Source organism: Lithobates pipiens, unplaced genomic scaffold, assembly GCF_037356315.1.
Source record: "Lithobates pipiens isolate NorthernLeopardFrog02 unplaced genomic scaffold, aLitPip1_a1.2 Scaffold_25, whole genome shotgun sequence".
In the NCBI taxonomy this organism is placed as follows: domain Eukaryota; kingdom Metazoa; phylum Chordata; class Amphibia; order Anura; family Ranidae; genus Lithobates; species Lithobates pipiens.
Genome location: NW_027507787.1, coordinates 229,382,903 through 229,410,153, shown reverse-complemented (window position 1 = coordinate 229,410,153; position 27,251 = coordinate 229,382,903). Strand labels below are relative to the sequence as shown.

The 27,251-nt window shown below is 42.7% G+C and overlaps 1 protein-coding gene across 1 annotated transcript in view; it reads right to left on the bottom strand.

Annotated features, from left to right (window-relative positions):
* Positions 1–26,784, bottom strand: part of LOC143930938 (C-type lectin domain family 2 member H-like) — a 53,390-nt gene extending 26,606 nt beyond the window's left edge. The window contains exons 1-5 of the mRNA XM_077455629.1: positions 26,767–26,784; positions 23,700–23,792; positions 13,320–13,391; positions 8,298–8,408; positions 6,437–6,481 (exon numbers count right to left, since the gene is read on the bottom strand). Coding sequence (XP_077311755.1) covers positions 6,437–6,481; positions 8,298–8,408; positions 13,320–13,391; positions 23,700–23,751 — 280 coding nt within the window. The 5' untranslated portion in view covers positions 23,752–23,792; positions 26,767–26,784. The remainder of the gene's footprint in view (positions 1–6,436; positions 6,482–8,297; positions 8,409–13,319; positions 13,392–23,699; positions 23,793–26,766) is intronic.
* Positions 26,785–27,251: the final 467 nt, after the last annotated feature.

Here is a 27,251-nt window from a genome sequence, read left to right as displayed (position 1 = left end):
TCTTTTTGAACTGTATTGTAATGATACTGTCCCCCTTTTTATTGTAAAGTGCTGCATAAACTGCTGACTAGGCTTGTGCAATTCGTTTCGTAACGAATTGAAATTCGGCCGAATTTTGCATCTTTCGGACATTCGGATGCATCCGAATGTCCGAATAAAAAATAACAAATTACAACGAATACGAAAGAAATATAACGAATGAATTAGAATGAATTCGACATGATTCAAAATTATTTCAACCGCATTCGAAATTATTTCAACATGATTCGACATTATTTCAACTGCATTCGAAATATATCACATATCTCTGGGTCACTTATAGCTAGAAACCCCAAATTTGGTATGCAAACACAATAGTACTAGCACTACAACATATCCAAATTTGGAGTTTCTAGCACCCGAGATACATGGCCCTAAAGTCGGGTCACAAAATATTTTCGAATGTGGTTGAAATAATGTCGAATCATGTTGAAATCATTTAGAATCCGGTAGAAATATTTTCGAATGTGGCCGATTTTTCGAATTTGGTAGAGAACTAAACGAAATCCGAAAACGAATTTAAGGAAGTTAACGAATATAACTAAAAGAAATTAATGATTTAACGAATTAAAACGAAACAAAACAAAATAAATTTTTTCCTTTTGCACATGTCTACTGCTGACACCATATAAATCCTGTATAATAATAATAATAATATTTTCCATTAGTAAATCCAGTTACCCACCCAAAGAAAAATAGTCAGGAACATGTATACTGTATGTAAGAATTTGACTCTCCGTTTCTAATTAGTGATACTATTGCTGTCTGAACTCTTAACCACGTTTTGCATTTGCGTTTTTGCGCATTTTTGCGTGTTTTTTTAGCGTTAGCGATAAGTAGCGTTTTTTAAAGAAACACATCTCTTGGCTATAGCACTCCCAAATTTCCCACAATGCCACAGAAAACAAAGAATATATGTTGCATGTTTTTGCGCGTTTTTCCGCAATTCACGTTTTTACAGCTCTAGCTCCGCGTCACGGAACGCATTGGTCCTGTTTTTTTTTTTACAGCTTAAAAACACCTATGGCATTTGCAGCTCAAAAGGTGGGCATGAAGCCATAGACTAACATGGACAGACGTTTTTAAGCTGCAAAAAACGCTCAAAAAAGCGGCTGTAAAAACGTCCGTGTGCATGAGGCCTTAATGATAGGTGTGTTCTGTTATTCCCTTCCTACCAAAGCAGACACGTTAGCCCAAGGTCTCCATAGACACTGACCTGTCACCTGCCAGAGCTCAGAGGTGCTAACTGACACTTCTTTAGTTTTCTTTCATGAAATCCAGACATTACCTTTGTTATATAAGTTTTTATTGGCTTTGACAACTATCAGTTAACTCAGGCTGGAGAAGGACCTCTATGTGGGTCTTACAGACTGACACTCCTGTCCTGACAGGGAGACAATACAAGTAATCAAATATATATATTTATGGTTGAAGCCCTATGGCTGATACAGATATGAACAACATAGAATTACCATAAGACTTACAACATGAAATGGACCTGATGTGTGCCCTGGTCTGATGAACGGTATGCCAAAATAAGTGGGCATACCCAAGATTAGAAATTAATATTTTGTGAAGAGAAATTAATTTGAGAAATTACCTGAAAAGGGGATGGGAGGGTGGGTATTGCGCATAGGAAACCAAAAAGACCACAGGCGAGCGGGCTGGTTAAATAACCCCTGGGCTCCTCCCATAAATTCAGGCCACCATACTGGCCTTCTTACTTATGGTTGAACCAATATGGCTGATACGGATATGAACAACATAGACTTACCATTAGACTTACAACATGAAATGGACCTAATGTGTGCCCTGGTCTGATGGATGGTATGTCAAAATAAGGGGGCAAAAACATTCAGGTAGGGGTGTAGTTTTAGTATTTTTCAGTGTTATTCATTAAGCAAGTTTGTTGAATGCTTGTGCCATTTCCACCTGAGGATTTGGGATGTACCGGGCGAAGCAGGCAGGCTTCCTGCCTAATGTCTTAATAACATGAACTGGGACCCCATGCTGAGACACGGTCGAGGCTGCTCTGATACGGAAAGAGTGCCCGGAGTACTGACTGGGGTTGAGCTGTAGGTTGCGAAGAAGAATCCTTGCATGTTTGACAAACTGGCAGGCACTTAAGGGTTTGGTTGGAAAAAGTAGTAGGGGACTAGGGTTTGACTGTTCCGGTAGGAGTGACAGAAAGCGGTCGAGTATGGTTACTGGACACCAGAAATTGTTTGTTTTATAGAGGTGAATGTCTAACCCGGAGCCTGATTGCTGGGTTTTAGATACTGCAAAGTGGAGGATGAAATGGTCTTGGTAGCGAGCCAGGTGACATCTATGCAGGGTTACTGCAAGTAAGCTCGCTAGGCCGATGGCCGCTTCTATGACCAGGCTGGGGAGAAGGCCAAATGGAGAACTAGCAAGGATAGTAGACATGTCCCGGAAGATGGCATTTGTTATAGGCAGATGTTTGGCATTGCTCACAGATTGTCATTTTAGGATGCCACATAAGACGGCTCGCATCACATGAGATGCAGCTAAAGATGGTTTTGGGGATCTGGTAATGCCAGAAAGTGGACACTGGCTAAGTATATTTAGGAGTATCTCTGGAAGCCATGGTCCTGTAAACCAATAGTGGCCAAAAATTGCAGCGAAGCCTATGGAGGCTGCAGCATTGACAGTATAAACATTGATATACCGTTCCCTGTAGTACAGAACCCTCCCACATTGATAGGTCCACTACTGCCATGGTATCTAAATAAGGATCTGATTGAGCCTGGGGAATGACAAGTATTGCAAATTTGAGCATTCCCAAGAGAGACTGAAGCTGCTTCTTAGTATACCCCCGTGTATGGGTGAAGTCTTGGAGAACTGACCTGATGGGGGTCAGCTTGTCAAGGGGAAGGCTGGTCTGTATGGAGTCGTTAGTTCGAAAGAGGTTAATGTAGACCTCGGGTCTAAATTATTGATTTTTGGAGATTGCAAACTGAAGGACATAATGGTTTTAAAAGCAAGTCAGGTGGTGTGTATATAGTACCTGGCTGCCAGTGCCACTAAAGATGAATTCGCTAGCCCGTAGAAAACTGTAAAGGGCCAGGTAGATGGCCGTTTGGATGACTAGAATTGGGAATGCGTGAGGACTTTTTAACATGTCCCTAAAGATAGCAGTTGTGATGGGCGAGCGTTTGCCGTTGGCTATGGCCCGATGCTTCTGGATGCCACATAGAAGAGATCTTACTGTATGTGCCGTAAACACAGATGGCTCTCCGGGATCCTGTAAGGACAGGAAATACTGAATGATGGCTAGGTATAGCCTGATAGTGTGAAGAAGCCAGATGCATGTGGCAATACGATACCTGGTGCAGAATAGAAGCTTAGCTCAACTGTCCTAAGGGAGAAACGACAGACAGAAAACGGTGAGAGGCTCATATGAGGATGCAAGAAGTTGTGCTTGTATGCGTGCTTGTAATGTTTGCAAGAAGTTGTGCTTGGATGTGTATGAAGTTAATCCAATTCGAATCGGTTGTACAGTGTATTGAAATTAATTTGATATAAAGCGGACTGTGGAGAGTATGAAATGGATCCAATATGAGTTGCTGTGCCGCCGATGCAACTGAATTCGAATCGGGCTGTAGCATGTATGAAATTAAACCGATACGAATCATTTATAAATTATATGCAATGAATCCTGATATGAATCGGTTGTAAAGTGTATGAAATTAAGCCAACATGAATCGGATTGTGCGACTATAAGGGGAAGTAGCAGTGAGGCAAAGGTTTTAACGAACGAATCAAGACCCTGACTGAACGTCAAAGGAAGGTTCTTTTTTAATTTTTTTGGTCGTAGAGGCATCAGAGGTTGAACATCCATGGCGCCGTGTTTAAGAAAATAGAGAAATGCACAAAGGATTCGATATGAAGTGACAGCCGGACCTGGGGGAAATGACAGGCAACATGCGAATGATACCTGTAAGGCTGAAATGATGGGTGGAATCAATGTGTTGTTGCTTTGAGTGGATTCAACTCAAGCGATAAGTGTGTGAAATGAAATTAGTGAAATGTTTTCCCATGATATAGGCACGAATTGTTATGTCGTGACTGTGACAAACAATGAGTCAGACTGGGGAGCACATAATGAAATGAGGCCAAGACAACTGAGGCATGCCAGGACAAATCGGTGCATCTCGGATGCTACTGGATTCAAATCGGGGCACGGTACATGACAGTGAAATTAGTGAAATGATTTGCCATGACAGAGGCACGAATCGGTGTGCCACGACTACGACAAGCAACGTGTCGAACTGTGGAGCACAGAATGAAATGAGGCCAAGCCAACTGGGGCACACCGGAACGAATCAATGCATTGCGGATGCCACTGGATTTGAATTGGAGTGCGGTACTTGACAGTGAAATGATTGCCATGACAGAGGCATGAATCGGTCGTGCCGCGACTGCAGACGAACCATACTCTGGAGCATGTACTGAAATGAAGCCAAACAACTGGGTCATGCCGGAATGAATCGGTGCATCATGGATGCGACTGGATTCGAATATGAGCACAGTACGTGACAGTGAAATGAATGAAATGATTGCCATGACAGAGGTACAAATTGTTCATGCCACGACTGCGACTGCTGACGAAACAGACTCTGGAGCATGTATTGAAATAAGGCCAAACAACTGGGGCATGCCAGAAAGAATCGGTGCATCACGGATGCGACTGAATTAGAATCGGAGCGCAGTACGTGACAGTGAAATTATTGAAATGATTGCCATGACAGAGGCACGAATCGGTCATGCTGCGACAACGACTGACAATGAACCAGACTCTGGAGCATGTATTGAAATGAGGCCAAACTGGGGCAAGCCGGAATGAATCAGTGCATCACGGATGCGACTAGATACGAATCGGAGCATGGTACCTGACAGTGAAATGAGTGAAATGATAGAAATGATAAGCCATGATAGAGGCACAAATCGGTGTGCCGCAATTGCTACTGACAACAAACCAGGCTGTGGAGCATCGCATGAACATGAGAAAAGAACAACTGGATGAGACACACCTGGATGAACCGGTGTGAAGCGGATGCAACTGGATTCGAATCAGAGTAAGGTATGTAAAAATGAATGAAATGTTTAGAAATGATAGAGGCACGAATCGGCGGCTACGGCTACATGCTGGGTTTCTTAATGAATGAGTCGTAAGTTCCGTATCGGGGTTCGGGAGACAACAGATATCTAGCAAATGGTGATGCATGAAAATAAAGAAATGTCAACGAAACCCTATCTGCGACAGCCGAGCCAGACACGTTTGTATGAAAAACTGCGAACGGGAACCGAAAGCCTCTGAAAGTTTTGAATGCACAACTCACGAACGCCAACGAGTTGGAAGAGTCGGCCTAGTGACGAAACATATCGTGCACAGGAAACTGACAAAGACCACAGGCGAGCAGGCTGGTTAAATACAGTCCGGGCTCCTCCCATAAATTCAGGCTACCATACTGGCCTACTTACATATAACAAAAAATAAAAACCAAATTAGAAGCAGAATTGCACTATTAAAACAATTCAAGAGTGAAAATTCATATTATTGCAAATGCCGATTGGTGACTGATTCTCCCTAAGCCCTTGTACACACGGTCGGAGAATCCGTCGGAATGTGTCCTATTGGACCGTGTTGTCGGATAATCCGACTGTGTGTGGTATGCATCGGACTGTTTCCGTCGGAATATCCGTCGGACCCAATTTTCCAACTTGTTGGAAATATTTTCCGACCAACTGGTTCGATCGGACATACTCTGATCATGTGTAGAGAATTTTGATCGGACCAAGTGCCACGCATGCTCAGATCAAATTCCTACATCAAAGCTATTGGCTACTAGCCTGAACGTAGTCCCGTCGTAACGAAATTACGTCATCACGTTCTGAATGATCGGATTTTTCGACAACTTAGTCCGACCGTGTGTATGCAACAGTTTCGGACAAGATCCGACAGGTAAAATCCGATGGACAAAATCCGACGGATTTGGTTGGCAGAATGTCCGACCGTGTGTACAGGGGCTAAGAGAAATTCTCAATCTGTTCTATTGTAATTTCAGAATATTTAAGGTGATATTTTAAGTTGTCAGTCTACCTAAAACCAATGTTTGAGCTGACAGTGGATGCAGACATGCCACATCACCCATTGAGGAGTCATTATATCATGTGTAAGCATAAATCCATTTTTATCTATATCGTCCTTGCACACGATTGAGTTTTGTTTACAAAGTAAATCTTTACTGTGTTCCACCTCATTCACAAAGAAAAAAAAAAAATCTCTTTAAAAGTGAGCATGTTCTACTTCTTTAGTAAATCAGGGTCACTGTGTATTTGTCATGGGCTCCAGTGGTAGAAACTATTAAAATACCTGGTGATCTTTCTGTATATGCGGGGTCCTTGTCATTTCGGCAAGCTGTTAAAAAAGCACAAAGAACCTTATCTCTATTGTGCAAACTACAAGTCCCATCAACCCCTCCCCCCCCCCCAATATATTTTGGGATGAACAAAGCCAGACATGGTTGTCACACAAGCTGGACTACAAACATAACTCCCTTCAAATTTTGTGTACATCAAGAGACAGAAAGTTTGTTATTTGCAGGATACAATGTGAAAATAAAAGGGAAAATAGGTGAAAAAAGAAAGCTAATTCAGCCATTACATCCAATGACCGATAAGCTGCAATATATAACATTTTTGGTTTTTGAATTTAAATACATTTTCAGATTCACGACGGCAAGACCAAGCTAAAGCTGGACACACAATAGTAGAATTTTGTTTGATATATATTTTTTTTAAACCACCATTTTTTTCATTGTTAGTGGGGTCAAATTGATGTTTTTTTTTTTTCAACCGCTGTCTCAAGAAAATCTGAAAAAGGAGGGATGGAAAACTTTTCTTAAACTTACAAATCTCTAAGTCCCGTTTCACACATGCGGACCGTTTGACCATTTTTCATCCATCCGTTGATGGATGAAAAACAAACATCAATGGGTCTCGAATGGGAAATGGATGTAAATGGATGATCATCCATTTACATCCGCTTCTGTCAACATCCATTTTCTGGAAGTGATTAAAGCCCTATTTTTCTTCCGTTAGGTTACTTTCACACTGGGGCGGTAAAGTGGCGCTATATTTAGCACCGCTTTACCATCGCTTTAGTGGTGCTATTTGGCTGCTAGAGGGGAGGTTTAACCCCCACTAGCGGCCGAAAAAGGGTCAAAACCGCCCGCATTGCGCCGCAAAGCAGCACTTTGCTGGCGAGTTTGCAGCTCTGCCCCATTGTTTTCAATGGGAAGGGGCACTTTAGAAGCAATGAATACACCGCTCTTATATCACTGCAAAGATGCAGCTTGCAGGAATTTTTTGACCGTGCTCCAAGTGCACCGCTTCATTGTGAAAGCCCTCGGAGCTTTCACATTGAAGTGAATTGAGCGGTTCTTTCAGGGTGCTTTGCAGGCGCTATTTTTACCACTATAGCGCCTGCAAATCGACTCAGTGTGAAAGTAGCCTTACAAAAATGGATCAGACTGAAAACGGATGAAAAACTGATGTAGACGGATAATCACCCAATTTTTGAAAAAAAGAATGGCTCTGGGACTCAAGTGGTTAAGGATTCTAGCTTGCAGATGTAAAAAACAGATGTAAAAAAGGATGAAAAATTGATGTAAATGTTGTTTGTTTTTTCTTTGAAAAAAAGAGACTGAACTGATGAAACAAACGGTCTGCATATATTATAGGAGCCTAACAGTGAATGTGGCTTTCTTTTTGGAAAATCCATTCTTCCCTAAATCAAATGTTAAAAGCAAACATAATTTTGAAGACTTTCAAATGACATTCAACAAATCATCAAATGTGCTGAGAACTTTCATATGAACGTTTGTTTGAATTTTTGTACAGATATTCATTGGAAAATCTACTAGTGTATGGCCAGATGAAGACCTCTGAGCTAGGAAAAACGTAAAAAGAAGTGGCAAAATCAGCCAGGTTCCATGAATAATTGTTTTAGTGGGACACAGCCTTTCCTTAATTTTCTTAAAGTGGAGTTCCACCCAAAAGTGGAACTTCCGCCTATCCGTCTCCTCCCCCCTCCAGTGTCATATTTGGCACCTTTCAGGGGTAAGGGGGAATGGGGACCTGTTTTTGATAGGTCCTCTTCCCCTGATTCCGGAGACGGTGCTGGTGATGGTTTCTTATTGATAAAAATTCTGCTCATTGCAATTAGGACTTACCTCTTAGAGACAGAAGAACAGCAAGGGTGATTATCACAATTAGCAATACTCCAACTAGAACACGGAGCACAAGAACTCTTACTGACTTCTGTTTCTGCCAAATTCCTACAACTATACAAAGATCAGACATTAGAGGGACATACAGTAAATCTGATATTTATCATTATTGGTGTAGAAATCAGAGAGACAGAACATAATGAAGTCACAGATGAACACAACACATCAAATGTTTTTTTTTTTTTGTAGAAGATCTCTGAATGAATGGAGGTCAGTGTACTCAGCTTGTATGTTTAATGAAGAAAATCAACCTACACAGTTGTCGTAGGGCCTAAAGGATGGGGGCACCCAGTGAGCCACCCCTTCCTGAGGCCTTCAAACCCCACCAGCAACATTTTCTGGCTTTTCCCCCCTCACCATGTTACTACCAATCCCTGTATTAGGCAAGGATTTATAAAACCAGTTGTGTCTTCTTTTCCCCTTTTCCTCCAAACTTTGACTTATTTCCTTCTGGTGCCAGGACATGGGACCTGTGCTAACACTTACAGGTCTTGTCCTTCCCCCAGCCTTTGACTGGGCAGTGAAATGAAAAGCAGGTGACTGATGAGCTCTCAATTTGCTCTCTCCTTCTATCGGCATGCTTCATGTCAATAGTTGAATAGTTTGAGTCAAGTAACCATTTAATGACCCATGGGTACCTTGCACCTTAGCAGTGCCGGGTCTTAAATTTGATACATATTATAAACTGGGAAAATCATGGACTTTAAAGCACATTTGTATAAAAACAACACATTTTGACCCCTTTCACACCAGGGCGTTTTGCAGGCGCTATAGTGTTGGAAATAGCGCCTGCAAAACGCCCTAAAGAAGCTGCACCATTGTGTGCAGTGTGAAAGCCCCGAGGGCTTTCACACTACAGCGGTGCGCTGGCAGGACGTCAGAAAAAAGTCCTGCCAGCAGCTTCTTTGGAGCGGTGAAGGAGCGGTGTGTTTACCGCTCCTCCACCGCTGCTCCCCATTGAAATCAATGGGGCAGCGCTTTTTGCCGGCGGTTTTAACCCTTTCGCGGCCGCTAGCGGCCGAAATGCGACGCAAATCCGGCGGTAAAACGCCGCAAAAAATAGCAGCGTTTTACCGCCCGCGCTATCGGCGGTGTGGTGTGAAAGGGGTCTTTATTAGTCTATATTATTTTATTTTTTATATAAAATATAACAGTTAAATAAAAAACTTTTTCTGTTCAGAAAAAAGTTTTTATTTAAACGGATTGTAAAGTAATTTTTTTTTTTTTTTTTTTAAATAACAAACATGTTATACTTACCTCCACTGTGCAGCTCGTTTTGCACAGAGTAGCCCCAAACCTGCTCTTCTGGGGTCCCTCGGAGGCTCTGCTTCCTCCCGCAAGTACTTCTCACGTTCATGTGAGCTCCCTTCGCATGGTGAGAAGCACCTGCGGGCGCGCTCCCGTGATACAGCCGGTGGCTATAGCCACTCGCTGCATCACACGGCCCCGCGCCCAGGAGCGCCGAGTCATTGGATGTGATTGACAGCAGCGCAAGCCAATGGTTACGCTGCTTTCAATCCATCCACTGCAGCAAAATCAGCGGCCAGGCTGAGCGGCGAAGAGAACGTCGGGGGACGAGAGCGGGACTTTCGAGGGGTCGGGTAATTAAAACGGGGGGACTGGGGGCGCCAGCAGTGTGAGATGTTTTTTCACCTTAATGCATAGAATGCATTAAGGTGAAAAAAACATTTACCTTTACAACCCCTTTAACTGTTATATTGTATACAATTAAAAAAAATATATATATATATAAATTAATACAATTTGTTATTTTTAAACAAATATGCCTTTAAAGTCCATGATTTTCCCAGTTTTCAATATGTAGCACATGAGAGCAACTTATTGACTTATTATGTTGCTTCTTCTTCTCACAGCCTTAGCTCTGCTGTGTGGGATGGACTTCAAGAGGCTGATACCAGATAAAATGTAGGTATTTACATTGCTTGCATTAAAAAACAAAAAAAATAAGTTTAACAGTGTAATGAATAGAATTCTGAATAAGTGCATTGGTGTCTTTTATACATTTCTGGAGTTTAGCCTTAAAGCGGGAGTCCGCCGTTTTTTTTTTTTTTTTTTAAAAGCCAGCAGCTACAAATACTGCAGCTGCTGACTTTAAAAATAATGACACTTACCCGCCCAGCGCGCCCACGATGTCGGCACCCGAAGCCGATCTCTCGATCGTCTCTCGGGTGCTGCCGCCGCCATCTTGGGTATGGGAATCAGGAAGTGGAGCCTTGCGGCTTCATTTCCCGGGTTCCCTACTGCGCATGCGCGAGTCGCGCTGCGCAATAAGGATGGTCCCGCTGCCTCTGGGATCCGTGTGTTTCCCAGCAGACAGCAGGGGACCTTCGGAAAGGGGCGTAGATTCTGTGGAAATGGGCGTGGCTTCTGCAGAATCTACGCCGGAAGTGGGTGCAGATACCTGTACTATACAGGTACCTGCACCTCCCTCCCCCCTGAAAGGTGCCAATTGTGGCGCCCGGAGGGGGGGAGTGTTCCAATGAGCGGAAGGTCCACTTTAGGGTGGACCTCCGCTTTAAAGGAGAATAGTGGTAAGGAAAATATTGGAGCCATGTTATATATAAATTCTCCAGAGCCGAGGTTGGCATAGTGACAATGTAATCACACAATGCTGCTTTGTCTCCTGGGCTGATCTCTACCATTGCAGCCAAATTGCTTGTATACACCTACAGTGGCTTAACCACTTGCTTCGCCCTGTGGCCACTAGGGGGCGCATGCTCGCCCACTGAGCCGATGCGAGTGCCAGGCGGTCGCGATCACTGTCTGGCTCCCGTGATCACTTGGGGCACACGGAGAACCGTGATCTGGGTGTGTAAACACACAGTTTACGGTCCTCTGAGGTGAGAACAGAATACTGAACAGCAGTCTGTCATCTCCCTTACACAGTCCCATCCCCCCTTCAGTTAGAACACACACTAGGACACACTTAACCCCTTCACTGCCCCCTAGTGTTAATCCCTTCCCTACCAGTGACATTTTTACAGTAATCAATGCAATTTTATAGCACTGATCGCAGTAAAAATGCCAGTGGTCCCAAAAATGTGTCAAAATTGTCCGAAGTGTCTGCCAAAATGTTGCAGGCCCAATAAAAAAAATCGCAGCTTGCCACCATTACTAAAAATTAATAATAAAAATGCCATAAAACTCCCTATTTTGTAGACGCTATAACTTTTGTGCAAACCAATCAATATACGCTTTTTGCGATTTTTTTTTTACCACAAATATGTAGAAGAATAAACCCAGGAAAAAAAATGTTTATAAATTTTTTGGGGATATTTAGTATAGCAAAAAGTAAAAACGAATGCGTTTTTTTTTTAATTGTCGCTATTGTTTTGTTTACAGCGCAAAAAATAAAAACCGCAGAGATGATCAAATACCACCAAAAGAAAGCTCTATTTGTGGGAAAAAAGGACATCAATTTTGTTTAGGGGGCCACGTCTCATGACCGCGCAATTAATTTTGGAGTATAAATGGCCATAGCAGCCTATTTATTATTCACACCATATAAATAACTCCAATATCAAATATATACCAAAATATCACCTCCGTAACAACTTATTTAACTCCAGTCTGTTGGTCTTTGACGGCACCTCCGAACTCCAACACATATTCCACCAATGCACTGCGGGACTTTTTTCCACACAATAGGCCTCCAGCGGATAATCAGCTCGGAGAAAACCCCCTTCCCGCAGTGCAACCATTACAGTATTCCAGCTAACCTTTCGCTGGAATCAGGGCCGTCTTTAAGGCAGTGCATAAGGGGCATCTGCCCTGGGCCCTGTCATTGTAGTGGGGCCCAAAGCAGCTGCATCATGCTTGCCAACTATCCCAGTTTAAATTCCCTTGTCCCTTGAAGTTTTAGTCCTGTGCTGTGTCCTGATATCTCAGTATGAAGTGCTGTTACTAATGCTGCCCAGCTCTGCCCTATTGTTGTGCACAGATGGCTCACCTGCAGACCCTGTGTTTACATGTAAATAACCATCATTCATATGTAAATAGTGGTGGCATTATCAAGGAAATAGCTGCTGGCGGCATTGATATGTAAATAAAGGCGGCATTCCTATGTGTATCATGCTCTCCTGCAGTGAGGGGATGATGTGCTGTAATCTCTAACAACCAATCAGTGAGCAGTATTATTGTACAGTAATCTCTAGCAACCAATTAACAAGCAGAAATCATGTGCTGTAACCTCTAACAAATAATCAGTGATCTGTAATGTGTTCTGTAACCTCTAGCAACCAGTCAGTAAGCAGTAATGATATGCTGTAACCTCTGGCAACCAATCGCAATCGCTGCCTGATCTGATACAGAAAACTGATTTTAAGTCTAGCTGCTATTTATTGTATGTCTCAGAATGGTGGAAAGCAAAATTGCATGGGGGGGCCCCAAGAAAATTTTTGCCCAGGGTCCAATCAATATTAAAGACGGCCCTGGCTGGAGTACACAGGAGGGGCACATACTACCGATGAGCCCCCCACCCCTTTCCATCACATATGTTTACTGCCACCGTCAAAGACCAACAAAACATCGCCAATCCACAGCTGCCATGACGGCCATCTGCCATGCTCCTGAAAGAAAGAAAACACATAAACCAGACAACATATAGGGAGGGCGGGTGGGAAAAACTGCCTCCCCCTTTCTTTCTCCCCAACTTCCTGTTCCCCAGCCCAGTCCCACCTCCTTATATATTACCACTCCCCCTTGGACTTTACTCACTGTCCCCTCCCCTCTTATCTCTTTATATTAACCCATACATTGTCTCCCCTAAACACACTGTCATGCCCGGCCCTGCACTAATTTTTCTTTTCTGTCTTTTCCGTCCCAGGCCTCACTTGCTGTCAAATATCTGGACAAGTTCAAACAAAGCCCACCCAAGCTGTAAAACATCCAGAAAAGTAACATCAATACAGCTCAGTACAGTACACAATCTTTGTACATACATACGTTTTTTTAAGTCTTGTTTATGATTTCGTTCACCATTTTTTGTGTCTTTGTTTGTGAGCGGATTTAAACATCCTGTAAAAAAAATAAAAAAAATAATTGGTCTTACATTTCCTCTTAGAGTCCATTCACACAGGAGCAACTTTGGATCCGACTTGAAGTCGTCCCAAGTTGCCTTAAATCGTGCAACATGATAAAATGAGTAAGTGAACGAGAGCCGCCTTAATGCACACTACTGCAGTCGCTCTGACTTCAGAAAAGGTTGCTGTACGACTTCAATCCGACTTGTAGGCGACCGGTACCCATTGATTTCAATGGAAGTTGCCTCCAAGTCTGATCTCCTGTCATAACTGAAGCAACTTTCCAGGAAGTAAAAATAGTTTTCTAGGCAAACCCCTCCCTCCCACAGAGCTGATTATTATATGATTGGCCACTGGCAAAGTCCCCTGTCCTGGAGGCAACTTCAAGTTGCGTTATAAGTTGCCTCAAGTCGCGCTTCATACTCAAGTTGTGTCCAAGTTGCCTCTCAAAGTCTTGCTCGAAGTCATGTTGCCCCTCTGTGAATGGACTCTTAGGACATCAATATATCAATGTACAGTATAGGAGCAGCTTCAAATAAAGTACACAACTACACAGTATAGACAAATGTTTGTGGATCTCCCTCCAAATTATTGAGGTCAGGAGTATTTAGTGAAGAATACTGTATATAGTACACAAAGACATTTTAGACAATTAGGCTCTTTAGGCCTTGTGGTAAGTGTTTGGTCAAGGCCATTTTCTGTTCCAGCATGACTGTACCCCCCGAGTACAAGACCAGCTCTATAAAGACATGGGGTGGATTTACTAAAGGTAAATAGACTGTGCACTTTGCAAAGTGCAGTTGCTCCAGAGCTTAGTAAATGAGGTGAAGATTCACTTTGAATCAAAAACCCAATCACATGCATGGAATTTTTTTTTTTTAAATGTACTTTTGCTTGCAAATGAATGGATGATGGAAGTCAGCAGAGTTTCTCCTCATTTACTAAGCTCTGGAGCAACTGCACAGTCTATTTGCCTTTAATAAATCAACCTCACTGTTTGAAGAGTTTGGTGGGGAGGAACTCAATTGTCCTGCACAGAGCCCTGACCTTAACTCTTCTGAACACCTCTGGGATGAAGCTGAATGAGTGAAAATTTCCAGAGACTCAAATCATATGGAATGTCTTACCAGAAGAGTGGAGGCTGTTATAGCCACAAAGTAAGGCCAACTCCAAATGATAGGCCATGGCTTTGGAATGGGATTTCCAACAAGCTCATAAAATGTATGATGGTCAGGTGTCCACAATCATTTGGCCATATGGTGTATTTATATCACCCTTTCTCAACCTCTTTAACACAGAGGAACCCTTGAATTAACTTTCCAGTCTCAGGGAACTCCTGCTAATAACTACTATCTACAACTCATGACACACAAGTGTAATGGTCAGTAGGTAAAATCTCCCTTACAGATAGCTATTGAGATAATTGGTGTCACTGATTACTTATCTGAAAGTTAGAACTTGTTCATTGATCAAGGAACCCTAAGCAACCTCTGGAGAAACCTCATGCCGAGTACACACGACCGGACTTTCCGGTAGACTAGGTCAGACGGTCTTCCCGACAGACTTTCGGCGGAGTTCCGATGGACTTTCCGAACCAACGGACTTGGCCACACACGACTGGACTAAGTCCGTTCAAAAGTCCATACAGTTTGAACATGATGACATAAACAGGACTAAAAAAGGAAGTTCAATAGACAGTAGCCAATAGCTTCCCTTGTGTCGTATTTGGTCAGTAGGACCAGCACACAGATGAACGGTTTTCCCGATTTTGAGTCCGCCAGACTTGAGTCTGTCGGACAGATTTGAAACATGTTCTATTTCTAAGTCCATAGGATTTTTATCCCAAAACTAACCCACACACAATCAGATTGTCTGCCGGACTAATCCTGTCGGACCTAGTCCGCCGGAAAGTCCGGTGGCATCAGGGTTCCACCAAACCCTGGTTGAGAATAGCTGATCTGTAGACTAGAAAACAGAAAAAAAGAGGGATGTGTTGCGCTTCCTAAATACCAAGAAATAAAAATAGAAACTCATAAAGTAAATAAGAACTAATGATACTCAACAAAGTGTGAATAATCATATAAAATAGGTGCAGTAGTGCTTAATATGTAGCACTTAAAGCTTATAACGGTGCATTTAAATGAACATCTAATATATAATGTGCTTGTGCGTCTTTCCAGTGTCTGGAAATAGGCAAAAAATGTGCTTAAAACCATAAAGTGCATGTAATAAATTAATATTGCAGTGTGTATAAAAAAAGATAAAGCATCTGTGATAAAACTGCAAGCAAATTTATACTATATATACAGATGAGTCTATGTGGTAGAATAATCTAAAAAAAGGTTCTATAAATGCTTTAAAAACAGTGATCTAAGACGTGCAAAAAACAGAGAAAAGTATTAGTATATTCCTTGATATAAAGGGAACGGAGGAGAGTTATCTTGGCACATTGCACTTTATTGTTATGAAATATATGCACTATATGGTTGTGAAATCACATTTTAAAGTTGCGCAATTGGACTGTGTATGGGACACTTTATTGAGATCCACATTTTTGCTGCTACTACATTCCCTTTATATCAAGGAATATACTAATACTTTTCTCTGTTTTTTGCACGTCTTAGATCACTGTTTTTAAAGCATTTATAGAACCTTTTTTTAGATTATTCTACCACATAGACTCATCTGTATATATAGTATACATTTGCTTGCAGTTTTATCACAGATGCTTTATCTTTTTTTTTTACACACTGCAATATTATTTTATTACATGCACTTTATGGTTTTAAGCAAATTTTTTGCCTATTTCCAGACACTGGAGTGACGCACAAGCACATTATATATTAGATGTTCATTTAAATGCACCGTTATAAGCTTTAAGTGCTACATATTAAGCACTACTGCACCTATTTTATATGATTATTCACACTTTGTTGAGTATCATTAGTTCTTATTTACTTTATGAGTTTCTATTTTTATTTCTTGGTATTTAGGAAGCGCAACACATCCCTCTTTTTTTCTGTTTTCTATTGAGAGTTCACTCAAAAAGTGTTTGCTGCTCCGATTAGAACATATTCTTTGCTTCTTTCCCAAATTTTTTTGCCATAGAGCGCAGGAGCCCTTCTATATACATTCTGATCTGTAGACTAGCAGAGCAGAGACATACAATACATGCATTTCCATTTCCTGTAGTCGCATCCGCAGTCTCTGGTCTTTTCTTGTAGTCGCATCCGCAGTCTCTGGTAATTTCCTGTAGTCACAGCTGCAGTCTCTGGTCATTTCCTGTAGTCCGTCTGCAGTCCGATTATCTGTGCATTTGACTTGTAGTCGCATCCACAGTCTCTGGTCATTTCCTGTAGTCGCATTCCGCAGTCTCTGGTTATCTTCTGTAGTCGCATCCACAGTCTCTGGTCATTCCCTGTAGTCAGACATCCGCAGTCTCTGGTCATTCCCTGTAGTCAGACATCCGCAGTCTCTGGTCATTCCCTGTAGTCAGACATCCGCAGTCTCTGGTCATTCCCTGTAGTCAGACATCCGCAGTCTCTGGTCATTCCCTGTAGTCGCATCCGCAGTCTCTGGTAATTTCCTGTTGTCGCATCTGCAGTCTCTGGTCATTTCCTGTTGTCACATCCGCAGTCTCTGGTCATTTCCTGTTGTCGCATCCACAGTCTCTGGTCATTTCCTGTTTTCACATCCGCAGTCTCTGGTCATTTCCTGTAGTCGCATCCGCAGTCTCTGGTCATTTCCTGTAGTCACAGCTGCAGTCTCTGGTCATTTCCTGTAGTCGCATCCGCAGTCTCTTGTAATTTCCTGTTGTCGCATCCGCAGTCTCTGGTCATTTCCTGTTGTCACATCCGCAGTCTCTGGTCATTTCCTGTTGTCACATCCGCAGTCTCTGGTCATTTCCTGTTGTCACATCCGCAGTCTCTGGTCATTTCCTGTTGTCGCATCCACAGTCTCTGGTCATTTCCTGTTTTCACATCCGCAGTCTCTGGTCATTTCCTGTAGTCGCATCCACAGTCTCTGGTCATTTCCTGTAGTCACAGCTGCAGTCTCTGGTCATTTCCTATAGTCGCATCCGCAGTCTCTGGTCATTTCCTGTTGTCGCATCCACAGTCTCTGGTCATTTCCTGTTGTCACATCTGCAGTCTCTGGTCATTTCCTGTAGTCGCATCCGCAGTCTCTGGTCATTACCTGTAGTCGCATGCGCAGTCTCTGGTCATTTCCTGTTGTCGCATCCGCAGTCTCTGGTCATTTCCTGTAGTCTCAGCTGCAGTCTGATTATCTGTGCATTTGACTTGTGGCTGTGGCGACTGCGACATCAATGGGCAAGTTTAATGGTGATGCCGCCTGTGAAACTTGACATGTCGCGTTGCGGCACTGTGAAGCTAAGCATCGATATCACGGCAATGTGTAGTCAACAATGCAGCTGCTATGTTCATATAGAGGTAGGTCATCAAGGGGTGGCTCTCTTTAATCATCCCCTGACTCCCCGTTCACATTGACTGCGGCTTTAAAATTGAGCAACTTCATCTGAAATTGCACAAATTCAAAGCCACAGGTGTGACTTGGAAGACATCTGTGCGGCTTCATGCACAGATGTCTATGCAAGTCGCACCTTAAATAACCATAAGTAGTTGCAGGAACTACTTTTTCAAATGAGTGCAGCATTTGAAACTGGCCATTGCCAGCAATAGGGTGTGACTTGTCATGCGATTTGACAGGTCAAATCACACAAGTTGCTCTAATGTGAACGGGGCTTAGGCCATTCCTATACCCAATCTGGTCATACCCACTACTCTCCCGGCATGCTTAACAGAATTTGTTTTTCAACTATATCCAAGGAGGGCTGGTAATTTGTCACACTGCTGTAATCTCTAGCAACCAATCAGTGAGCAGTAATGATAAGCAGTAATCTATAGCTACCAATCAGTGAGCAGTAATAATGTGCAGTAACTTCTAGCAACCAATCAACAAGCAGAAATTATGTGCTATAACCTCTAGCAACTAATCAGTGATCAGTAACGTGTTGTAACCTCTGGCAACCAATTACAATTGCTGCCTGATCTGCCGCAGTAAACTGATTTTGAAAATGTTTTCCCAGGGCCCATTTCATTTTAAAGAGGGCCCTGGATCTCGCTGCTCTGCCTCTGCACCTCGGTGCCTCCAGGCTCCTTTATATGAGATCATGTCTTCTTGACTTGTCCAGCCGCAGCCACCAGGACAGGAGGTGGCACTGAGCAGAGTGGGAGTGGCCAGCGCCTACCTGCCCACCGGTCCTCTCTATTTCCATTGGTTCCGTCTCCTTGCAGTACTGCTTCCCCCCTTAGAGTGCCACTTGGGTGAGGAGCTGGACCCTCAAGGGTGCTGTTAGATGCCAGACTGCCACGTGGACATGGATGTGGATGGTGTTTTGAAGTGCTGCTGCTGTCCATTGACCCACCTAGTCCACCCCGGGTCACCAGGTGTGTCCCTCTTTCCCTTGTGTCCTCCTCAGTCAGGCTAGCTTAAAACTGCAGTGCTGCAGAATTTCTTCCAGTCATTCTACTGGTATCTGAGATTGTGGCAACTGCTGGCAAAGTTGGGTAATGAGGCTCTGGACTTAGTCTTCCATACTGCTGTTGTATTAGCCTGTTAGATCCTGACTGTTCACAGCAATTTGGGATCGTGGGCAGAATATTGCTGTGATTCTGGCCACCACTGTGCCCCGATTCCAAATCACATTGCATGCTGGCAAAACGCAGCCCATGTGTTTGTGTTCCGTTTTGTTTCACTGGCACCACAATCTCGTGTCTTTTTGCTGTGATTGTTGAGCGATTTATCGCACAACAAGCATCCAAAACCACACAGCGTTTTGGTGCCACTAAAATTGAATAGAACACAAACACATTTGCTGCGTTTTGCCAACATTGCAGTGTGATCTGGAATTGCGCACAGAATCACACCGTTTCTGCCCACTATCCCAAATCGCTAAATGTGAACAGTCAGGGCCTAACAGGCTAACACAACAGCAATTATGGAAGACTCACTGGGCAATGTTCAAAAAAACTGTAGCCTGAATTTTTTATTTGTATATACACTCCCCCTTTTTTTCCCTCCCCCTTCCTCCTTCCCCTCCCCCTTCTTTAATCTCACCATTTTCTCCTCCTTATTGCTTTCCCTTCCCTTTCTTATTGCGCAGCACTACCCCATTCAAATACATGTCTGTGTGTCTGTGTGTGTGTGTGTGTGTGTGTGTGTGTGTCTGTGTGTCTGTGTGTGTACATGTGTGTGTGTATGTGTGTGTGTACACATGTCTGTGTGTGTATGTACATGTCTGTGTACATGTGCGTGCGTGTGTGTACATGTGTGTGTGTGTGTGTGTATGTACATGTCTGTGTACATGTGTGTGTACATGTGTGTGTGTGTACATGCCTGTGTGTTTGTATATGCCTCTGTGTGTGTGTACATGCCTGTGTGTTTGTGTATGCCTCTGTGTGTGTGTACATGCCTGTGTGTTTGTATATGCCTCTGTGTGTGTGTACATGCCTCTGTGTGTACATGTCTGTGTGTGTGTACGTGTCTGTGTGTGTATATGTGTGTGTGTACATGTGTGTGAGTGTGTGTACATGCCTCTGTGTGTACGTGTGTGTGTGTATACATGTCTCTGTGCGTGTACATGTCTTGTGTGTGTACATGCCTCTGAGTGTGTGTACATGTCTGTGTGTGTACATGCCTCTGAGTGTGTGTACATGTCTGTGTGTGTGTGTGTGTGTATACTTGCCTGTGTGTGTGTGTGTGCATGTCATATATACACATGTGAGTGGTGCTGGGAGTGTATAGGGTGACCAGTGAGCGGGACCCTGGGGAATGTTGGTGGTCAGGCTGGGGGGGGGGGGCTCCACAATTTCTGATGGCTGCCCTGACTGTATGCATTATGTGTTTTTCACTTTTTGAATTTGGTGCCGGGCTCTGCCCTTGTGCTATGTGAGGGAACGGAGCCCGGCACTGTGATAGATCTGGCGGGGGACACGGCCCGCACACACAGTGGGAGACATCGCAGGATCCTGGAAACAAGGTAGGTAACTTTGCCTGGATCCTGCGATCCCGAGTGTGGCTCGGGGGTTACCGCTTTTGGTAATGAAAATTCACCAAGTAAGTAAAGTATTGGCGCGCTAATAAACAACGTTTTTTTATTTATATAAAATAGCGACAAATATATTGTGATTCAAATTTTACTGCAGCTGTCACGAGTGCGCTCCCACAAAAAGACAATAAAAATATAAGTGTGACAACGCTGCAATACTAATATATATACAACTTTCCAGTGATAATACCAATAAAGAATATGAAAAAATAATAATGCAAAAAAAAAAAAACAGTAAAAAAATAAAAAAAACAGTATGGAAACTAAAATGATGATACTGCAATAATAAATAATATACCAAAATACAAACTTTCCAGTGATAATCCAATATGTGAAAAAATCTAAAAATAAATGAATGCGAAAAAAAAGTCCAATAATCAATAATCCTTTATAGGCATATTGGCAATAAGTGCAAAGGCGTGTTTGACACCTAGGGGTCACATAAAGAAGGTTGTGGTGGGAGCACCACCTACTCCTCCTACTGTGGTTGTTTCTCATAATAGGCATATTAGGCATTGGCTCCTGTTTGGTTTCATGTTGCAAACCAGTTAAGTTTGTTCTATTGCCAAGGCTGTTGCTTATTCAAAAATTTGCATTTGTGGAGCAGAAGTAAATATAGATCTACTTTAACTGTTTCAGCATTAAACTGTGTTGAAAGCCAAAGTCCATCTCATTAAAGGCAATGTGCGGTTTTGTGTAAAGTTTCCTTCTTTTTTATAGTCTGAACTGAATAATATTTGAAAATATATATATTTGTTAACATGGATATAGAATAGGAAATGTTATATTATTTAAAACTAGCAGTTGGGGATCCTTTCCATGTTTTCCTGGCTAACCTTTCCAGCTTTGCCCAGTATACCTACCTGCCAATAAACCCTAATACCCCGTACACACGGTCAGACATTCCGACCACAAAATACATCAGATTTTTTGACAGATTTTGTCTGAAAGTGGTTTTGCATACACACGGTTGGACAACGTTGTCGGAAAATCTGATCGTTCGTGATGATATCCTTTTTCGTTACGACGGAACTATGTTGCGGCTAGTAGCCGATAGCTTTGGTTTCGTAATTTAATCTGAGCATACGTGGCACTTTGCCCAATCGGAATTCTCTACAAACGATCGGAAAAAGTCCAATCGGATTTTGTTGTCAGAAAATTTGAGATCCTGCTCTCAAATTTTTTCCGTTGGAATTTCCGACGGAAAAAGTCCGATAGAGCCCACACACGATCGGATTTTCCGACAAAATAATCCTTTTCCATCTAAATTTCCGACCGTGTGTACGTGTGTGAATGCTGCCAAAAAGTTTGAATATGACAATTGTGCAGCTTCATTCTATGCATAGAATTGACAGACATATTTGAATTCAATAGTCTGCAATGAAACCATTGGTATACAGAACGCCCCCCCCCCCCCAAAAAAAAACGTAATTTCCTGCTTGTGTGATTGGCTCTCTGATTTTCCTAGAAGTCTACACTAAGATACAAGTCAGATTTCAGGCATCCCCTACAACAAAAATGCCATGTTTGGTGAGATACTCCCAATAGAAACATGTCTAAAGGGATGCAGACCCTGCCACTTTCCACTTTAGAACACCTCCAGGTTGTCATATTGAATTTTAAAGAAAATGAGAGAGCTGCAGATTGAAAAGGAAAAGTCATTTTTAATAATATTCAATTATAATATGAGTTGTGTAGCAAATGTATACGCTACATTATTTTATTTATTTTATGTTTTTCCCATGTAAGAGGAGTTGCCGTAAAGTTTTTGTGCAGCTTTAAATTTTGTGAACAGGTATATGACATATTTTTGTATTACTTGCCTCTTGCAGTTATAGGGCTGAAGACACAACATAATTGTATACCATATGGTATCGCTGGTTACTCATTCCCTAGACTCGACAAAAAAAACTTGGCAGCAGTAGATGTCTACGCGTTGTTTTGTTCCTTCTTTTCTCAAACCAGTATTATGCTATGTATACACTCTGTTTCATTTTTATGATAAACTTGGAGGACTGTTTGGGACTTCAACGCTAAAGGGGGATATATATGAATATTATTATATCCAATGAAGTGACTACTCCTTAAGGCTTACCTTATCAGCAGTGTCTGGTGAGTTTAACCCCCGAGGGGGGTATGCATCGCATGTGGTGAAGCACTCCCGGTTTATGGTGGAAGAAAGTTTGGCAGTACTTTGATCACCTTACAACGCTGATTAGATCACTATAGGCACTTTATCTGGACATTTGGAACTGTCTAGTGATTTTTTCGTATATTACGACTTCTATAAAGGACTCTTTTTAAAAAAGCGCTGTTTTTATACTGATATTCTCATATATATTGACGAATTGTTTGTATAACTTTTTCTATATATATATATATATATATATATATATATATATATATATATATATATATTACATAAAATACAAAATTTGTAGCAACAACATGAAGGGACAGTCTTTCTATCCCTCTTTCCTGTCTCTCATTTTGGTCTGACTTTTATATCTGCATGAAAAAAATAAAAAAATAAACACAGGATTTATCAAAAAGAGTTTTGCACTGCTAAACCTCCCTACATCCATTCGCTACATTGTTGCATTTGTGATTTCAAAAGACACAATAAAGGAATGGAATAATCGTGGTAAAAGAAAAGGTCTTGTCAGTTTAACTGATCATTTTAGCATATTAATTCTCTGTGTGTGAAGAGCGTGTCCTTTGTTTTATATCATGTTTTCTAGTAGGTGCCCCTCTTTCCAAATTCAGAAAGTTGGAAAGTATCTAACAGAGCACACACTGATCACATACACAGAAAAGAAAAGGAAAAAAAAACACAAATACAAAAAAAGAACAAAAATAAATAAATAAAAAAACTGCATTGATAAATAAGTATAAAAAAATAATAATAATAATTCAGAAAAAAATAAAAAGATGTATTTTTGTTTTATAAAAGGGAAAGAAAAACATAAATGTAAATAATAACACTAAATGTAAAAAGAAAGCAGCACTTTCAGTTAAAATCTTGCAGACTTTGTCCATATTTTAGAGTAATTGCTCGGTTTCTTTTGAGATATTGTTCAGTAGAAACAGCTTCAGCTTGGTGCCGAGTAATGGTGATGTGTCTTAGAGGAGCTGTGACTATTATTGCTCTGAGTGCGAGGAAAAGGAGACTCTTACCCTCTTCTAATGCCTTGTCCTTGGGCTCTCCACTGTGATTTGCAAACTCCATCTTAGGCTGGATGTGTATCCTCCAAGTGTTCTGTACAAGTGCTGTAGAGAGGAGGAAACACACACTGTACATAGTGGAGAAGCTCCTCCCTTAGTCCCTACCCTGGATATACATATGCTCACATTCATTGTGCAGACTAAAGCCTCAGACACACGATTGCACTTTGCACATACTTTCCTGTGGATTTCTGTACCAAGAGTGTTGGCCAGACTTCTTAGGCAATAAACACGAACGTAGTGACGTTTCAACATACTGACGACACTTCAAAAGAGGACGTTCAATTCTCTGGCGCCACCCTTTGATCAACTTCTGTATTGTTGTCTGATCTTTTGCATTGGTTCTAAGCATGCGTGTTTGTGCTTTGTACAAAAGTCCGATGGTTTTGTGTACACACAATCGGACTAGCCGATGTCGGACTTTTGTTGCCGCCAAGTTTGTCCGTTCGCACAGCCAACATTTTTCTGATGAAAACCGAAAAAGTTTGTCCAATGGAGTGCACACACGGTCGGATGTTACCTTAAAACAGCTAATTTGCATTTTTTTTTTTTAAAAAGTCCAATCATGTGTATGGGGTTTAAGACAACCTAGTCAGGGTAGTTTAGATGATTTCAATGTAGTGTTGTTTATATTTAATTTTTTTCCCCTATGTGTGTATTTGATCATTATTTGTGTTCTGTTGCTGTCATTTTATTTGGCCTTTTCTTCATTAATAGTTTTTTCTTTCTGTGAAAGAGTCACTTTTTGCCACAGGTCCAAGGTAGTTGCCCAGAGATTCTGTAACCAGGGGCGGACTGACAACTCATGGGGCCCCTGGGCAATAGGAGATTATGGGGCCCCTGGGCAATAGGAGATTATAGGGCCCCCAGGCAATAGTAGATTATGGGACCACACAGTATACACACACACATACAGTATACACACACACACACACACACAATATACACAATCAGTATACATATACAGTATACACACAGACACACAATATACACACACAGTATACACAAACAGAATACACATACACACACTGAAAAGGTACTGGAGAGGCGGGGCAGCTATAATCTTGGGATTTTTTTTAAAAAAACACAGATTTTTTACATACTACCCTGGTTTTATTGAGGGTGGCAACCCTGATGAGGCCCCTTAGTGGAATGGGGCCCTCTGGCAGTGCCCGAGTGCCCGAATGGTCAGTCCGCCCCTGTCTGTAACCCTCAGAAACTATTTAAAGCATATCTAATCCCAAGAAAAAATGTGTTAATATATTGTTATACCATACCACATATTGTTATATTGTTATATTGTTTACCGATCCTTAGAGTCCATTCACACAGCGGCAACTTTGGATCGGACTTGAAGTCGTCCCAAGTCGCCTTAAATCGTGCAACATGATAAAATCAATGTAAGTGAATGAGAGCCGTCCTAATGCACACTACTGCAGTCGCTCCGACTTCAGAAAAGGTTCCTGTACTACTTCAATCCGACTTCTAGGTGACTTGTACCCATTGATTTCAATGGAAGTTGCCTACAAGTCGGATCCCCTGTCATAACTGAAGCAACTTTCCAGGAAGTAAAAATCATTTTCTAGGCAAACCCCTCCCTCCCACAGAGCTGATTATTATGTGATTGGCCACTGGAAAAGTCCCATGTCCTGGAGGCAACTTCAAGTAAGTTGCCCCAAGTCGCGCTGTGATTTATACTCAAGTCGTGTCCAAGTTGCCTCCCAAAGTCTTGCTGGAAGTCGTGTTGCCCCTGTGTGAATGGACTCGTAGATGTGATGGCTGCATTCGTTTCCTTTTTTAGACTTTTAGGGGTTGATTTACTAATGGCAAATAGACTGTGCAAGAGCAGTTGCTCCAGAGCTTAACAAATGATATGATCATCCAATCGTATGCAAGCAAAACGCTGTTTTCTAAATTCTGCTTGCACATGATTGGGTATTCTTTGCAAAGTAAATCTTTACCTCATTTACTAAGCTTTGGAGCAATTGCAATTGAAAAGTGCAACTGCACCTTACAAAGTGCACAGTCTTTAGTAAATCAACCCCTTACTCCTTTATTTTCACTTGGTGATCCTGCCAGAAGGATCTGGCTGAATTCCGATCCATCTATGGGCAGGCAGAACTAATCGATTTCTGTACAACCAGCCGGACAGATATCTTTCATGCAATAACTGCCAGCATCTGTAACCATCAGCAGTGATCATTAGGGATGATTTACTAAAGGCAAAGAGACTGTTCACTTTACAAAGTGCAGTTGCGCCAGTGACGTCACTAGGGTTGGTGTCACCCGATGTGGTAAAACATGATGTCACACCCCCTCCACCAACTATAGTTGTCCCTCAGTACAGACCACTCTACACTAAGTACAGACCCCCTCCCTCATTACAGACCACTCTACACTAAGTACAGACCCCCCTCCCTCATTACAGACCACTCTACACTAAGTACAGACACCCCCCCCCCTCATTACAGACCACTCTACATTAAGTACAGACCCCCCTCCCTCAGTACAGACCACTCTACACTAAGTACAGACCCCCCTCCCTCATTACAGACCACCCTCTACCAATTATAGTCCTCCCTCAATACAGACTTTTCACTAAGTATAGACCCCCCTCCAGTGGCGACACTAGAACCTTCAGGGCCCCGATGCAAGAAACCATGAAGGCCCCCCCTGAACCCCAGCCAGGGCTCTTCCCTCCGAGTCCAGCGGTGGAACTCCAGGGCATGGCCACAGGTATGACCTTTGTGAGCCCCGTAGTTCCACCACTGGTATCAGTAGTTTAATTTTTAGGTGCCCCATTGGGGGACTGTCCCTAGGCAGGATGGGGTCCCCATCCCAAGAAGAGATGAGGTCCTTTTCTCCAGAGCAGATGAAGTTACTGCCCCCAGGTGAGAAGGGGTCCCTGTCCCCAGGGGAGGTGGGTGTCCCTGTCCCCACGTGAGAAGGGGTCCCTGTCCCCAGGGGGAGATGGAGGGGGTATGTAATGGTGTGTGGGGGATGGGGTCCTCTCACTCACCATGACCAAGCTGTAGGCCACGCACTCATCCATGTTGGCCTGGGCTCCATCCAGTTTGCTGGACGGGTGATCAGCATATCTCCCAGAAAGACCTTTCATCATCTGTGTATGACGGGGGAGGAGGGGGGCTGGCAGACAAGCCTGCATTGTCCTCCGGGGAGCCGGCTATCATAGGGCTGCACTGCATCTGTGTGCTTAACGTTTGTTTACCCGGGAGAAGTATGCCGTGCAGTGTGGGTCAGACTCAGGGGGGGCGGGACTCTGGCTGGGGAGAATAGACATCGGAGTGAGCGGCAATGCACAGAGCAGGAGAGAAGTACTCTGAGGAGCTGTCCCAGGACACAGGTCATGCGGGGAATGCACAACTAAAGAGCAGCCAATGCGATAGTCGAGCATGGAGCTCTGCTAGTCACCCTCCACCTCCAGTCACCCGTGTGCATGGTGCACTGGCAACCCTAGCTGCCTATGCTGCTGCTGGCCATATT